Raw genomic sequence first — 17,223 nt, forward strand, 5'->3', positions numbered from 1 at the left:
GTGAAAAAGAAGTGACACTTTTTCTCTTGAATTAACTCTCACAGGAAGCAGGGCAGAAGGGGCAATTAAATGCTAGGCTTTGACACATGAAAGATAGGGTCTAGACCTAGCACTGCCACTTACTGTAACCTTGAGAAAGTTATGTAATGTCTCTTAGCTTCATTGTTTTCATCAATAAAGTAGGGATTATAAAACTACCTAATAGAGTTGTGAGAATTAAATGATGTAATAACCATGGAATGCATTTAACATGGTGACACGGTGCATGTACTCAATGGATGGCAGTGATGACCATCATGTCATCATCACCACCATTAAACAGAGCCTGAAGAAAAATAAGACATGCTATCTATTTTATTATTGTACTTTTAACTTTTTTTGAGAGAGAGTCTCACTCTGTCGCCAAGGCTGGAGTGCAGTGACACGATCTCAGCTCACTGCATTCTCCACATCCCAGGTTCAGGTGATTTCCGGCTAATTTTTGTATTTTTAGTAGAGACAGGGTTTCACCATATTGGCCAGGCTGGTCTCAAACTTCTGACCTCAAGTGATCTGCCCACCTCAGCCTCCCAAAGTGCTAGGATTACAGGCGTGAGCCATTTATCTCTTTTAATCGAGCACCTAGAATACTTACCAAAATAACTGATGAATAAATAAATGTGATTTTTCCGTGAAATAATCTCTTGAATACTAGAAAGTAGCTGAAGAAACCTTTTGTGCACATCTACCTAAGGATAAATTTGAAGCTATTTGGGGAGGTTTGAAATGCTTGAAAGGAAATTGAAGATATACAAAGTCTAGGTTAGCATCTGTTTCTCAATGGTGTGATTTTATTACCTCCTTGCTAATCAATTTTATTAGTGATTTTATTCTTCTACTTAATTCACTCTAATATTCCACATAACCAAAATAACACTAACTTTACTCTTTAGTGAAATTTCTTTTTCAAAATTCTTTGCTGCTGCTCTGGGTCTTCAATCTTGCAATTCTTCTCCTCCTTATCAGCTAAATCCTTATCGAGCCCTTCCCTCTCCTGGGTACTGGATTGGGAAGATCATAAATTGTTTCATGATGACATTAGTAAATCAATAACTAAGGAATTCAACAGCCCAGTGGCATCCAAGGCATTTTCTGGTCTTGAAGATGTTTTGGAACCTACTTAACAATAAATACCTTTTTCGAGGATGTGGCAGGATGAATACATAAATACAACCAGCCTGTCAAACTTTCCCCTTAGGCTTTACTCTCTGTTGTTTTCAGCCATTTATGCATTCCTCCAGCATAGCATTCCTCTGACAAATCAAAGGTAACCTATATTTAGTCAACATATGAGAGACACCTTCTGAGTTATCTAGCAAACAGAAAAACCTAAACATTGATCAAACACCTAATGATCTTTTTTCTTAATGTGTTTGATGATCCTCAAATGCCTAGAACCAAATAGACATCATTTCTCAACCTTTTATATGGTGTTTCCATTAGATGAATTATTTTAAAAGACCTGAAGACTACAATATTGGTGACTATGTCAAAAATTTGTCCAAAGAATACCATCATAGGATAGACTGCCTCTCTATTGAGACAGGGAGATATCTCAATTTTTTAAAATCACCAAATTCATTCATTCTACAAATCAGTAGGCTGAACAGTACCATAGTAATAAGTCTATAGGTACATGGACAAGATTATTATTTAATTAATCTTTCTTTGCCTACCTCCTTTCTCAAGGTAGACATCTTTAACCCTATAAAAAAGGGATCAGTGCTCTCTTAAATATATTCTCATCCTAACTACAACTTTACACAAAATGGTGAGATTAGATAATGAGAAGGTTAAGGTGAAATGAAGGTTTTTCTAGTATCTATACACAGCTTTCTCAGACATAAATAATCAAAAGTCCTTTTCTCAAATTGATTTTGTGGAAGAGTATCCCTCTTGAGTACATTACTGAATAGACTAAACTAATCATGACTGCCTTGTGTCTGGGCATCCATTCATTCAGAAATGTAGTAAGTGACTACTGTGTCCCAGATACCATGCTAGTTTTTAGGGTAAATAAGATGAATAAGATATGGTCCCTGCTTGCCTTTGAGTTCAGTGTAACAATAGAGCTCATATGAAAGAGTAATCTGAATGCCCATGACACACTAGGCCCAGTGCTATGGATTGGAAAAAAGAAAGACATGTACTCTGTTGTTGTAGAGCTTATGGCCTAGTAGGGAAGACATCATCATTTATTAAATGACACAATAAGACTTTCACAGAAGGCTGGGGGTGATAGCTCACACCTGTAATCTCAGTACTTTGGGAGGCTGAGGCTGGAAGATCTCTTGAGCTCAGGAGTTCAAGACCAGCCTGGGCAACATGGCAAAACCTCACCTCTACAAAAAAATTAGCCCTGCATGGTGATGCATGCTTTCAGTTCCAGCTGCTTGGGAGGTTGAGGCAGAAGGATCACTTGAGCCTGGGAGGCGGAGGTTGCAGTCAGCCAGGGTCACGCCACTGTTCTCCAGCCTGGGCAACAGAGCGAGACCCTGTCTCAAAACAAACAAAACAGAGTTTGATGGAAAAGTATAGGTTGATTACAGAGAACATAACAAAAGTATAAGTAATAACAGAAGTGACTGGCTGATTTTGATAATTGCTAAAAAAACTGTTAAGATACAGCAACAAATGAAACTCAAAAACAAAGACTTGTGAGTTTTAAATTATTTTGTAAGCAGGGTATTCTTTCAAACAACAAGTGACAAAATGTCTCAGTGGGAGACCTCAGGCTTAGTTAAATAGTTAGAAAAGATCAACAATAAATGGAGATTTGGAGCTGCTACCCATGATTTCTGTCTGGCTTCTCCAGGTGATGACTGAATTATTCATTAAATTAATAACATACACTGATGACTCTACCAGATCTTGTCTACCTAGGATCTTTTGACACACACTTTGAGACACCTGTGACAGGCTGAATAATGTTCTCCCCCAAAGCTATCCATATTTAAATCCCCAGAACCTGTGGATGTTACCTTTTATTGCAGAAAAGGAATCCAGAAACCAGCACTGCTGACATCTTCATTCAGGCCCCTTAGGACTCATTTCGTAGTCTGACTTCAGAGCTGTCATAAAATAAATTCATCTTGTCCAAAGCCACTAAGTTTGTGGTAATTTGTTATAGCATCAATAGAAAACCAATGCAAGACCCCATTACTTATGAAAACTAAGAAGGCCTTTGGGAGTATTTTTTAAAGAAAAGTTGGTTTGATTGGCATTTCCTAACCACTGGTCTTTCTGGCTGCCATTCTTCCTGTAAAAGCAAAATACTCTTCATTTTCTTGCTCTTCCTTGGTTATAGTATCCGCTCAGAGGAAACTATCAAGAAAAAATTAATTACAACAAATAATTTGGAAAGAATATTATTTGGAAGTAAATTGCTGCCTTTGCCAATTTTCTTCCCTGTCAACTTCAGAATTAAGTTTTCCAGTCTAACCATGCTGCATCAGAGACAGGCATATTATAGATATTACAATTCATTTCAGGTCACTGTTTTGCTATTTTATATTATCAAGGAAATGGGGTGGTGTGTGTGTAAGTGTGAGGCCTTAAGGCATCTGCTGATCATAGTTGATCTTTGTTTTCCTCAAAAAGAATCACCAGTGTGGTGAGATGTAGTATTTGATGTAGTCCTCAGGTCATTCAGTACCCACTGAAAGCATTAGAGGGCAAAGGGAGTTGTTTGGCAAATCACATCCTAGTTGTAGACAGTGTAAGGCATGTTGTAGTCCTTCTTTTTTTTTTTTTTTTTTTTTTTTTTGAGACGGAGTCTTGCTCTATCGCCCAGGCTGGAGTGCAGTGATGAGATCTCAGCTCACTGCAAGCTCTGCCTCCCAGGTTCAAGCCATTCTCCTGCCTCAGCCTCCCGAGTAGCTGGGACTATAGGCGCCCGCCACCATGCCTGGCTAATTTTTTTTTTTTTGTATTTTTAATGGAGACGGGGTTTCACCGTGTTAGCCAGGATGGTCTCAATCTCCTGACCTTGTGATCCAACCGCCTCAGCCTCCCAAAGTGCTGGGATTATAGGCGTGAGCCACCGTGCCTGGCCAAGTCCTTCTTCTTTTACATTGATGTGGTGACATACAACTATAAGAATAAAAGTGACTCCAGGAAGCAAATTAATCTGTTGTATTATCACCACCAAGAACTGCTTAGCTTGAATGCTTCTAAAGCCGTAATCATCGGATGTGACAGATATTCACCAGTTTTTATGGGTCTCCCAGTGGTGAGCGAATATCTTGTTTGCCTCTGCCCCTCTGGATCCACTCCTCCTGTGGTGCTGTGCTCCACAAGGCTCACCTTTACAGACTCTATTAATGGCTTCCTTTTGCATAATGCTTTATCTTACATGGTTTCTAGAAGCTCTGCACACATACTGGTAAATCACTCATTAATTAAAGTCCTCCAAGTTGACTGTGTGCTTTTACATTCATACACCATCATTTCATTCCATTTCTTAAAGTTATATTTTGAAGCAAAGCAACTGTATCAATCAATTCTATTCAAAATCAATTGTTCTTCAGGGTCTAGACTGAAGTTCTTTTAATACTAATTTAGCTACATCTGCCCTTCACATTTTTTAATAAATATGTAATCTTTTCTAAGCTTCATAAGATAGCTCAAGAGTCTTGGCTGAAAAGTTGTCTAAATGTTTCCACAAATGCAAAGCTCTTTTTGAAGATAAATTGAGACTTGCAGGTGGGCAAGTTTATAGACTTTCTCCATGGGGAAAAGGGATAATTCTTCATCTGGGTGGGATTAAGAGATTTCTATATTTTTGTAACAGAATATCAATAGTCTTCACTTTAAAGTATGACATGAAAAGCATTTAAATCCCTTTAATTAGCAAGTACTCCAATCATTCACTGGAAAATTTAAACATGAAAGGACTTTGATCCAGTAAAAATTTGCCAACATTTTGTTCAACATTATTGAGATCCAATCACCTCAATCATAGAACTATGTTTTTACTTCGTCCTATGCATATGAAATTATATATATACATTTCCCTACTGAAGGTATTTACCTCCATTGTTTTATTACAACTAATAATGCTGCAATGAACATTCTATACGCATGTATATCAGGCAAGTACCAAGGCAAATATTAAGGGCAGTATGTTTCACTTTTTCCAACTGCATGTTTTGATCCATTCAAAACTGTGAAATCATTTTAGTGTGTCTTCACTAGTGTTCTTTATGAAATGAAATAAAACAAAATATAATGCAGTGCAGATATTAAGGGTAGTAGGTATTGTTTTATAACACCATTTCAATTATATATCTATGTGTGTATATATATATACACACACACACATATATGGGTATGTGTGCAGGTGTGTGTACTGTGTGTCACAGTATAAAACTTTTTACAGTGGGTTATAGTAAAAATTTCTGAAAACACTCTTCCATGAGATATACATAGAAGCAGAATTTCTGAATCCTAGACTATGTACATTTTCATCCCCACTCGCTGACAACCTAGTTGATGAATAAATTTATGCTTCTATCAGGATGTCACTAAATTCCTTTTCTTCATAGCTTCAACATTTGATATTCTGACTCTTATTTTCCCAATCTAATGGATTTTTAAAGATATCTTCATGTAGTTTCAGTTTGCACTTCCCTGATCCTGTAGTGAGGTTGAGCATCTTTTCATCTATGAATTATAAATTGCCTAATCATAGTTTTTGTAAACTTTATTGCTTTTATCTCTGATTTGCAGTAACTCTTCATATAGTCTGGATATTAATCCTTATTGCTTATAAATGTTGCCCTAATCTATTGCTTTCTTTTTTTTTTTTAAGTCGGAGTCTTGCTTTGTTGCCCAGGCTATAGTGCAGCGGCGTGATCTTGGCTCACTGCAACCTCCCCGTTCTGGGTTGAAGCGATTCTCTGGCCTCAGCCTCTTGAGTAGCTGGGATTATAGGTACATGCCACCATGCCTGGCTAACTTTTTTTTTGTATTTTAGTGGAGATGGGGTTTCACCACGTTAGCCAGGCTGGTCTCGAACTCCTGGCCTCAGGTGATTCGCCCACTTTGGCCTCCCAAAGTGCTGGGATTACAGGCGTGCGCCACTGCACCCAGGCTGCTTTCCCATTAACTCTGTAGAATGTTCAGTCATATAGAAACAAGTTTTAAATTTAGATCAAGTCACATATATCGATTAAAAAATAATTTATGATTTTTAGTTCTTGTCTGATACATCTATCCATTTTCCAAGGTCATAAGAATATTCTATAACTTTCAAATAGTTTTAAAGTTTTGCTGTTTTTCATTGAGGCCTTCAATCTATTTGGAATTTATTTTTGTTATGGTGAGAAGACTTAGTATCAATAATTGTTCACTCTAATGTGTCATGCTATCTTTAACAAATCTCTGTTATGTTCTATTGATCTATTTGTCTACTGCTGACCAACAATACAGATTCGTAAGTTTTTATATCTAGAAAGTCAAGTACCTTCTGTGTGCTCTTCTTTATCAGAGTTGTCTTGAATATTTTTGGATCTTTGTTTTTCCATTTGAATACTAGAAGTATTACTCCAGGTTTATCAAAACATCTTAAGATCTTATTGCTCAACTGACAACATCTCTGGCTGATACTGCCTCAAAAAAACCAAATGGCTCCACCACTGTGAAGAAAAAAGCAGACTCATCAAAAGTATGGCCTCCACCTTGTTTCTACCTTCCAAGTTCCATTTGTATCTGATTGAAGGAAACCAAACTTCACCTGGCTGCAAGGGGTAAACTTATCTGCAAGAAATTCAGAAAATGTACATTTTAGCTTCAAAGCTTCTGTAGTACAAGAAGATAGAGTAGAACAGTGGATTTCAAACTATGGGTTGGAATCTATTAGCGGGTCATGATATCCATTTATTGAGTCATAAATGGCATTTTAAAAAGTGAAATAGAACATAAGTTATTAGTGTGCCTAGCAAGATTAAGTATTATTGCATAAAATATATACATGTTTATGATTCATAGATATTTTATATGTACATATATATTTATAAGTGGGGAAGTATGACAGGATGAATATATAAAACACATTTCTTACTGTGGGTTATGATAAAAAAAAAAAAAAGGCTAAAGGCCAAGGTACCAGGAAGGTGAAGAGATGCTGTGTGCCAATTTACCATATCTACTATAGTATCTCTTATTTTATTAAGGAAGCATCCTTTTATTCCTACTCTACTAATAGCTTTTATTTTGAATGTATGTTGAATGTTGTCAAATAATGTTTATTTTTCTATTGAGGCAATCATAAGCTCTTTCTCCTTTGATATTCTACATTGATGGATTTTCCACAATGCAGTGTCTTTGCATTTTCCTCATTCTAGAAGTATTTGGATAGTTAACTTTTGTGTCCATCAGTCTACAACTTTGCTACAACCCCTGTCCACATATTACTTAACTCATTAGCAGGTTCTGCATTTGCCCAACTTGTCAAAGCTACTACTGTAGATTTTGAGACATTCTGGGAGAACAAAAAAAAGGCCTATGTTTTATGATTCTTTATTAAATTCACAAGAAGCCAAAATATCTGCATTTTATTTAGTTAAAAAATGTAATCATTTATAGGTACTTTTCCAATTTAAGAACCAATGATAAAGAATTTGTATGGAGAAGTCCTAATGCGAGGCTGTTTCTTAATTCTGATACAGTAGTGACATTATTTCAATATGTATTTGTTATGAATATAAATCGCCTACTAAAAGTATCTTCATCAATTTGCCCACCATAAAAATATGTGTCTGATTTATGGTCACTTAAGCAGTGCCTCAGAAACTCATTTTCTTCATTTATTTGCCTCATTTTGTTTATTTGCTCATTTTTAAATACTAAAGAATATCTGCATTGCTTGGAAGTAGCCAAATAACAAGTATTGGTTTTACTGGGCTGTGGTTATAACTCATAAACTCAGAAAATTTCAACATGGTTCCTTTCAAAATATCTGTGTGATGTAAATGTTTTGAACAAGCTGCTAATGAGAACTTTCACCCTGGAAACTCTGGGGTTTCTTATATATCTTACATTTACTTTTCTTGCTTTATTTTAGGAGAAAAAAAATTTAATTTTGAATAGAATAAAAAAAGGATACTTTCTACAAACCATCTGCACAATCAAAATACATTACCTATCAATGAAAAGTTTTCCAATAATTTAATCAATGCAAATATACACATGTACACATTCTCTACATCAATAGTATTCAACAGTTATTATCAAAAGGAGGAAATTTTGATTTTATAAAGGCAGTGGAAATAAAAAAAAGTAATTACTAAGTTTTGCTCAAGGACCATCTAGAAAAAAAATTTAATGACACATCTGACATAAGGAACTGATGGCCAGCTGAGCCTTATTAAGTAACACGTATTCAAATTGTAGATCTCTCCCTCCTACCTTTCACCCCACAGCTAAGAAAGGAAACCCAGGGATAGAACTAATTGAACTCTATTAGCCAGAGGCAATCGAACCCAGTGCCAATAGAGAGATGCACTTCCAATTGATCTTCAAATGGAACAAAGCCGTAACACTGGTTTTCTCTCAATGCTGGACGTATGGGTGATACATTTTTTAATTTCTAGTTTCCAAATTTTCTGTAATGAGATATATTACTCTTATAATACAAAGAAAGCACCAACTAATCAAAAATTATGTATATGTTAGTTCAGTGTTTTAAATGCCCAACCACCATTTAAGAAGAACGTTTAAATGTCCTTGTAAGTTCTTCCTCTCTTCCTATTCTGATGTTGAGAAGGTGTCTATTTTCCAGAGAAAGTGAAGCAGGATTTGACAATTTGGGAGTTTGGGTCAGATTTGCCTGGAGTTTGCAAAAGTTATACTGGGAGGAGTTCCGCAATCTCCCTGATGGCTAGAAACAGTAATATTTACTAGGTCTTACTGTGTCTAGGCCAATGTTCTGGGCACAGCAGAGAAAAATAAACAGTAGCAGAGATGGCCTCTGTTTATGAAGAGCCCAATTAATAATCAAGGGCATAAAAGACATAAAAATAACAATTACAAAGGTACATACTGATACAGTGGAAACCAGAAGTCAATGTGCAAGAAAACATGACAGTATTTGGAGTCAATTGGGGTGATGCTTCCAGCACTTCCAGAAGCAGCCACAGTGACGTCTTCTATTTACCTCTAATTCAATTTCTTTTTCTCCAAGAGGTTAGTAGAAATGGAAATTCTGAAAACACAGAAATTTTCCTCATTGGGAAAGTGACCTAAATCAGTGCTACCTAAGCTTGTTGACTCTAGGTTTATATTCCTATTTGAGATAGTATTCACGTTTCATGGGAAAACATGTTTTCAAGACATGATTTTAGGAAATCAAATGTAACATTCACTTGAAAGTTGGTAGCACTTAATGAAAAACCAACATTTCCTGTGAAATTACTGAACCTTCCATTCTGATTAAACAGGTCGGGGCTGATCTAGGACAAGTTCTTAAATATTGTCCAAATCCCTCATGGTACAATACTGAAAGCAAAACAAATAAAAATTTATCAAAGATAATTTCATTTTCTCCATTATTAAAAACTGCACCTTTTTTTTCCCTCCAGGTGCTCAACATGTCACTGTTTAACTGCCCTCTACTTAAGGCTTTCTCATTTACTATGCATGATTTTGAAGTACTAGAATCTCAGATGGAAATTTTTCTGGATGTGCATATTAGTGGGAAAGGAAGAAATCACACACTGTAGTATCCAAGGGAGCTGATAGGCAGCCAGAGCTACACTCCTGACTCTGAGTAAACCGCTTTGGTACATCTGGCTTTTCCTAATGAATCATCAGTGGGACTCAAGGCATGAGGAGCCCAAGTCAACCAGCAGGCTGGGAACCAAGCTGAGGACTCTTATTTCATCAGCTGAGAAAAAGCTGGAGGGTCTCGGGACACATAGATGACCTCTGGGTGCTTTTTCCTGGACACAAAATTAAAATGCTGATGTTAACCTGTACCAGAAGATTCCTGAGTAGCAACTGATAGGGGCAAATGTCCAACGTGGTGTAAAGATTAAATCTTAAGGATAGCTTATCTTACCCCATCAAAATAGTGAGAAGTTTTACATATCTGCCTTTATTTAGATCATGATGAAGGAAAAGCGACATTATGAAACCTCTAGAAACAAATGAGCCTACCACTCTGGCATGTGGGTTTGGGCTGTTCGGCCAGATGTTATGATTCTGAGCAGAACTTAAATTCTAAACAAATTAACAACTATTCTCTCAATGCAGTGATGTTGTCTCTCATGAAATCTCTTCTCCAACTTCTGTGCCTAAAAACATCAGTCCACGCCGGGTACCATCTATGTACGTTCAAGCCAAGCCTCTCTTTTTACAACTCTCTTAATATTCATGGAAGAACCTGCCTTAGCCAGAGGCATAAAAGATGATCCTTTGCTTCTTAGGGGGAATCTGGGGCTCTTCACTTGATCATCTGAGTCTCTTCATCTGCATCGTAAAATTCTTCCTCTTCCTCACTCTCGCTCCCTAAAGAACTCTCCTTGTCCACACACTGAAACAGGAGAGAAGAAAAGGGCAGGGAAATGATGTCATGACATTTCTGAAACGGAAACTACCATCTAGCTATTCAACTGACAAATGTATTTATATGACATCTATTTCCCCAATAAATAGCCCCTAAAATATTCTAGGAAAGCTCATGAATCATCGATCATCTTTATTTCTCTGAAAATCAGCTGCTGTTAGATCCCACCTTTGTTTTCCAGCAGTTTTGCTCAGTTCTATTTAACGCAAACCTTCCTTTTTTCAATAACTGCCACCATCCGAGTGGTATAATAATTAAGAAAAATATCACACCTGTGGGGGGTCCAAGGCCTGTAAAGATAATGCTTCTTCTCCCAGCCTGCGATACGAATACACCTGAAGGTCGGAGAATGTTTCGAGCAGCGGACTGTTAACGGTTTCTGGCAATAACAAACTCAGGAGGCCGGAGATCAGGCCAGTGGCTCCGAAGACAATGAATGGTAAAGACCATTGCACATATTTCTGCAGAGGTGGGTAGTGGAATGAAAACAAACCAGAGCATTAGTTTCCTTTGCAAGTAACGCAAGCAGTCTCATGACTGAAAAACTGTCATGTTTACCACCCAGTTCATGACCTCCCAGTAGACTACACTATAAACCACTTCTTTCCACATGAAGAATTATCCTGGGAAATCAGAGAATGATTCCTCAGGCATATAGATATGGGAGTGAGTAAATAAAAGAACAGTACTGGTTTGCAGATCAGAAGCAGTAATTTCATGCCTGGGGTGGGTACTGCAGGAGAAGAGGCCAGGCTGCCTCTGAGCAGGCAGGCCTATATGGCCAGAGTTGACAGGACATCTCGTAGTTCAGCTTCCATTCCAGGTGAGCCCACTTTGCACAGAGGCACCCCAAAATACTTGCTGATGATGAACTTTAAAGTTCTCAATCCTGGAATTGGCCAAACCATCCCATATACCTTAACACCATAACTGAGAATTCCAGGGATTAAAGGTGTAAAAACTCTTTTAAAAACCCAACCCTACCATATACATATGGCTTATAAGCTTCTAAATTGAGCATGGTAGAGGGCTGGTGAAACAAGCAATTGTTTCAGAGATCCAAAACATATTCTCAGGAAAACAGAAGCATTTCATCACAAACAGGTTCAAAGAAAACATGAAAAACAATTGCTTCCAGGGTGCTTCTCTGGGGCTTTTCGGAGCTGATCAACATTCTAGAATTCCAGCTAAGCTTTATGATCTTCTGGTTTAGGCTTCCAAATTCTGTGGGTAGGTTCACTACTAATTAGGATTTCCCCTCAGGCAATTTTTTCCTGATTTTTTAAAGTGAAGAGGGCCGGGCGCGGTGGCTCAAGCCTGTAATCCCAGCACTTTGGGAGGCCGAGACGGGCGGATCACGAGGTCAGGAGATCGAGACCATCCTGGCGAACACGGTGAAACCCCGTCTCTACTAAAAAAAACAAAAAACTAGACGGGCGCCGTGGTGGGCGCCTGTTGTCCCAGCTACTCGGGAGGCTGAGGCAGGAGAATGGCGTGAACCCGGGAGGCGGAGCTTGCAGTGAGCTGAGATCCGGCCACTGCACTCCAGCCTGGGCGACAGAGCGAGACTCAGTCTCAAAAAAAATAAATAAATAAATAAAAAAAAATAAAGTGAAGAGATAATGGAGGAGGTAGAAAAGGGAGAAGGTGGAGGAGAAGGGAGAGATGGAGAGAACCAAGCAGAAGATGGGGATGAGGAGGAAGAGGGAGGAGGAGAATCTTTCATCTCTAGCCATCTACATGCAAACATATGTCCAGCACTGTGGGCCTGTTTTTGAAACAAGGGGAACACACACTTTCCCTTCTTCTAACCTTATAGGAAGCAACAGAGACACAGTGCTGGGTATTATAATGTTCTAGGATAGCTATCCAAAGTCAGATATCTTTAACAGTACCTATATTTTGCAGAATAAAACACAGACCTAACATGACTCCTTCAAGAAGGGTCTTGTGACCTAAAATTAACCATGAGACATGGAGATACTCAGAGAAGGGAAATGTACTGCACCTCAGAAAATGAAAAGGTTACAATGGCATTTCAGAGACCTGCCTAAGTAATGAACAGTTGTCTACAGAACAGGTCAACAAGTCCCACATCAAATCTAGTTGCTTTCAAAATGTCTCAGCTGGGGAAAGTCACAAATCAAACCAAGGAGAGACTTGCATAAGGGTCCTCTGGGTTCTTTCACAGAATCTGAGCATTTTAAGATGAAGGATTTTAGGGCTGTCATTTAATCTGATTCCCTTTCTTTGACTATAACAGTTGGAAAGTTTCAAAAAACATATTAACAGACACAGTGCGAGACATATTTCTCCTCTAATATTTTCCAAGAGGTGTGTTCTTGGGGGAAGGTATTTAACCTCTTTCTGTAGCATTTCTCATATTTAATACAAGGGTAACAACAATGCCTACCTTTTATGGTTACTATGAGGACTGCATGTGATGATATGTAGAAAGTGCTCAGCATAGAGCCCAGCACACAGCAGAAGTGTCATACATACTTATTAGTTGACTAACTTTTTCATGGGGACAGGAATGGGGTACACTGGCAATAGCAGGCCCTCCAACGAATTCAGATGAACAAAAAATCAGACCCACTGGAGGCAAATGAATCCTCGATAAGAGTCCGTCTGCCCTGACGGAGTACTATCTAAAAGGGACAAGGTTCACATTTGTGTCAGCAGATCTTAAATGACATCTGTTCATCACCTCTTTCTACTCAAAAGCATAAGCATTTCCAAAGCAGAGAATCAAGAAAAACAAAACTAGAAGGTACAAACCAACCAGTGAGGGGATGAAGGGAGCAATAATCCCACCAACTCGGGAGAACATGGAACAAGTTCCAAGCCCAACATTCCTGAAAAGCATAAGGAAAAATACATCAGTAAGTTCTAGCGGGGGAATTAAGAGACCCTTGGGGGGCAGCAGTGGGCATGGAATAACATGTCCTGAAGTGGAAGCACAGGATCATAGAGAACAGTGGGTTCTAGAGCTGCCTACTAGACATTCCTGAGATGTTACGAATGTTCTGTAATTACCCGGTTCCATGTGGAAGCCACTAGACACATGCACTACTGTGTGCTTGAAATGCGGCCAGGAAGGATGAAGAACTGAATGTCTAATTTATTTAATTTTAATTAATTTACACTTAAACAGTTACACAAAGCTAGTAACTACCATATGGGACAGTGGATCCACAAAGGATGATATAGAAAAGAGCATTTGAATATTTTTAAATTAAAAGTTCTCATGGGTTTTTACGCCTTAGGTCTCTTACAAAGAGCCAGGGTTTTATGATCTGAAAAGGCTGCTCATTTATTTAAACTCAACTAATTAACAATTAACGGGTCAAGCATATAAACAGAAATTGACTAAGTGTGTACTGTCAGGAAACCAAGAACACCTTTATAGTGAGTGCAGTCATAAAAAAGGTAGGAAGGAGAGACGGAAGGAGAGAGAATGATAATTAATGGTTTTGGGTAGAGGGATACAGCACTCTGTAATCCCAGCTGAAAAGTTCATACTCACATTTGCTCTCAAAATTGTCCCAGTTTGGACAAAATCATCATGCTAGTTTTATAGCCAGTAGCCACGTAAAGTAGGTTACAGGACCAACTAGGAAATTACTAGCCAATGCAGACACTCTGATCTCTTACTGGGAAAAATAATTTTAAATTAACAGGCAGAAACAACCATGAGGCTTCTTGCACGGATAAGGGAAGGAGGATTGTTTGGAAAGATCCTCTAAAAGACTGAGAAAGAGCCAGCTGAGAGAATACCTGCCCAGACCACAGAAGCAGTTCTGCAAAGCCTCAGCTGCACCCCCATCCTTCAAATTTGGGTGTGTTTCTTGCTTTCAGACTTATTTTATAAAGGAAAATTTAGGCTGGATATTTATCCTTTTCAATATAAACGCATCCTATTCATTAAGAACCCAGCTTTAACAATTGCTGTTTAACTCTGATATTCACTTGTTACTATATGAAATTATCATTTTAAAATGTGTCTATTTTGTGTTAAAATGGAGGCTCTGTGAGAATAGGGAGCTTGTCCCCTTGTCTGTGATGTGTGATACAGGATGAGTGACTGAATAAATAAAATTCACCAAAAGAATAACAGCATCTGCGCACTGTTTGGGTGATAGAATATGCCTAGCATAGAGTACTTCTCTTACAACTTACACGAAGGAATTCAGTCTACCATAAAGTGACATTTTCCTAGCAGAGCAGGCAGAGAGCAGTCTGCAAAGGCAGGCTCTTAGCCTAAACTGCTTGCTGAATTACTGCTGCCCCACACTAACTCCAGAAGCAGATGAAATAAGTACCACACCTCTGTTGGTGCAAGAATGGACGACAAAGTGTAGAATGTGTGAAGAATGAGGCTATGTGAGACACATACCTGATGACTGTAGGGTAAAGTTCAGAGGTGTAGATATAAACAATGTTAAAGGCAGCACTGATGGTCAGCTTCCCCAGCAAGGACAAGGAATGGCTGTTCACCACTGCAAACACACCTGTGTCTGAGGAGGACAAGAGAAATGCCTGTGAGACCCACAGTTAAAATAATTCCTCTAAATGGCACATTTCCTTTTGATGGAGCAGGCGGCATTCATGTTGATCTCAAAGAGCAAAGAGGTAGTATAACCACATACACATTCAGAAGGTTTAGTAATCACACAAACACACACAACTATTTTTTCAGTGTTTTGGCTCTACCCTTGAAAACTTACATACTGGTGTCATTAAGTGTGATAAACTTTCACTCACTCCTGAATGACAGAGTACCCTGAAAACTTCTGTACTGTCATAAAGTAAGCTTCATGGAAATTATAAGTTTCATCTTCCAAGGGTATAACTTGACTCTCCTTTCTTCCCTCTTACTCACATAATCAATGATGTAAAACAGTGGTCTGCACAACAAGCCCTGATAAATACATGAGACAGAGGTAAGCTACAGAAAAGCTCTTACATGCAGTTTGTATCCCCTAGTGTTTCACTGAGAAGGTAAGGAACAATGCCTTTCAATTACTATCAGAAGATCAAAGACATTAATGTTCTTTCTTTCTTTTTTTTGAGACAGAGTCTTGCTCTTGTCTCCCAGGCTGGAGTGCCATGGCGCCATCTCTGCTCACTGCAACCTCCACCTCCTAGGCTCAAGCGATTCTCCTGCCTCAGCCTCCTGAGTAGCTGGAATTACAGTCAACTGCCACTACACACAGCTAATTTTTGTATTTTTAGTAGAGACAGTGTTTCACCATGTTGGCCAGGCTGGTCTTGACCTCCTGAACTCAGGTGATCCACCTGCCTCGGTCTTCTAAAGTGCTAGGATTACAGGTGTGAGCCACTACGCCCGACCAATGTTCTGTAAATAACAAGAATCTAAATATGAAATTACTTTTACTCAACTTCTCACTTGAATTACTAATCAATAGTAATATTTTAGTTTCTTAATGTAATGCTTTTATTTAAAATGCAAAAAATGTATTTTATGTCAGTTCATTTCTTTACCAAAAATGCTAACAATTATCTTATTTTTTTTCCTTTATTAACATTATACTTTCTGGGATTCTACAGTTTAATGATTTTTTTTAATAAAAGTTTAACCTCTCCCCTTCAATAATCATTTGCCTCTACCTTCAAAATAACAATTTACTCCTTATGAGGCAAAAAAGTTCTCATTGACTCTGTTGTACTTCCTATCGTTCCCTATCAAACGTCCCAGTGAGTGACCACCACTCCACTTCCTCCAATGCACCTGCCCTGGCAACTTACAATGTGGCTTCCAATACCATCCTCTCCTTAAATTCCTACTCTTGAAGGTCAGCAGCAATGTCCTCATCACCAAATGTAATTGTGTCTCATTCTCCTTGACATTTCTGCCAGAGAGAACACTCTCGCTCCTTCCTTAGGAATGTATGGCTCACAGAAACCACTCTACCCCTAAACAGCTGAAATGAAATATGCTTTCTTTCATTTGACCTCCACTGCCCCTACTTTCCAATTCATTCAACTGGTGTGCCTCAGACACTGCCTTGTGGCTGCTTACTTTTCCATCTTGCCTGTCCATATTGGGATTTTGAGTTCTTTCAGACCCAGGTTGGTATCTTCCTTATATTTGTGTTCCTAACTGCACCTCCCATAGCACTATGTACACTGGTGCTCACTAAATATCTGCTGAATTAATACATGGAAGGACTACAAGAGGGATTAATTTAGTGAATAGAACCTGTGTTCATGGTCTCTCAACTTGAAAGGAGGGAGGCATAGATATGCCCCAGTCCAAAAAATAAGTTTCACCTTCCCTGCTTAACTATAAAATCATCTTCTTTAAAGAGTATGCCCTCAACAGAGTAGTCCAGACTCTGCCAAACTCCACCTTCTGGGGCAGCTTTCTCGAACTCTTCTACCAGGTTATTTGGAAGAAGGTGTTAGCTCTTCTAAGTCCTGGATATGTATTTTTAAGCCACAAGGTGCTTCTGATAAAGAATCATGTCTTTCAGCATTTACCCTGATATACGTTTCTCAACTTTTGAGATCTAACAACATTTTCACTTAAACCAATAATAAGGGCAAATTAAATTCATCAATTATTTTCCAGAAAACAGAATGAGTTGGGA

At 38.4% G+C, this 17,223-nt stretch overlaps 1 protein-coding gene and 1 long non-coding RNA gene across 24 annotated transcripts in view; both read right to left on the bottom strand.

Annotated features, from left to right (window-relative positions):
• Positions 1 to 954: 954 nt before the first annotated feature.
• LOC141409281 (uncharacterized) lies at positions 955 to 3,126 on the bottom strand. Its single transcript, XR_012428958.1, has 2 exons — positions 3,021 to 3,126; positions 955 to 2,534 (listed from the first exon to the last, which is right to left on the bottom strand). It is a non-coding gene; the product is annotated as an uncharacterized lncRNA (long non-coding RNA).
• A 4,420-nt stretch (positions 3,127 to 7,546) lies between these two features.
• SLC22A15 (solute carrier family 22 member 15) overlaps positions 7,547 to 17,223 on the bottom strand; it is a 91,742-nt gene continuing 82,065 nt past the window's right edge. For 16 of the 23 annotated variants that reach the window (XR_012428945.1, XR_012428946.1, XM_074027228.1 and 13 more), the window contains 4 exons: positions 15,006 to 15,126; positions 13,392 to 13,464; positions 10,879 to 11,067; positions 8,095 to 10,573 (listed from right to left, as the gene is read on the bottom strand). Coding sequence is in view for 14 of the 23 variants with exons in the window: in XM_074027228.1 (XP_073883329.1) it covers positions 10,484 to 10,573; positions 10,879 to 11,067; positions 13,392 to 13,464; positions 15,006 to 15,126 (473 nt within the window). In the remaining 9 variants the exon portion in view is untranslated. Of the gene's footprint in view, positions 10,574 to 10,878; positions 11,068 to 13,387; positions 13,465 to 15,005; positions 15,127 to 17,223 lie in introns of all 23 variants that reach the window. The other 7 variants (XR_012428939.1, XR_012428938.1, XR_012428940.1 and 4 more) reach the window with 5 other exon arrangements.

The sequence above is a fragment of the Macaca fascicularis genome, chromosome 1 (genome assembly GCF_037993035.2).
Source record: "Macaca fascicularis isolate 582-1 chromosome 1, T2T-MFA8v1.1".
NCBI lineage: Eukaryota > Metazoa > Chordata > Mammalia > Primates > Cercopithecidae > Macaca > Macaca fascicularis.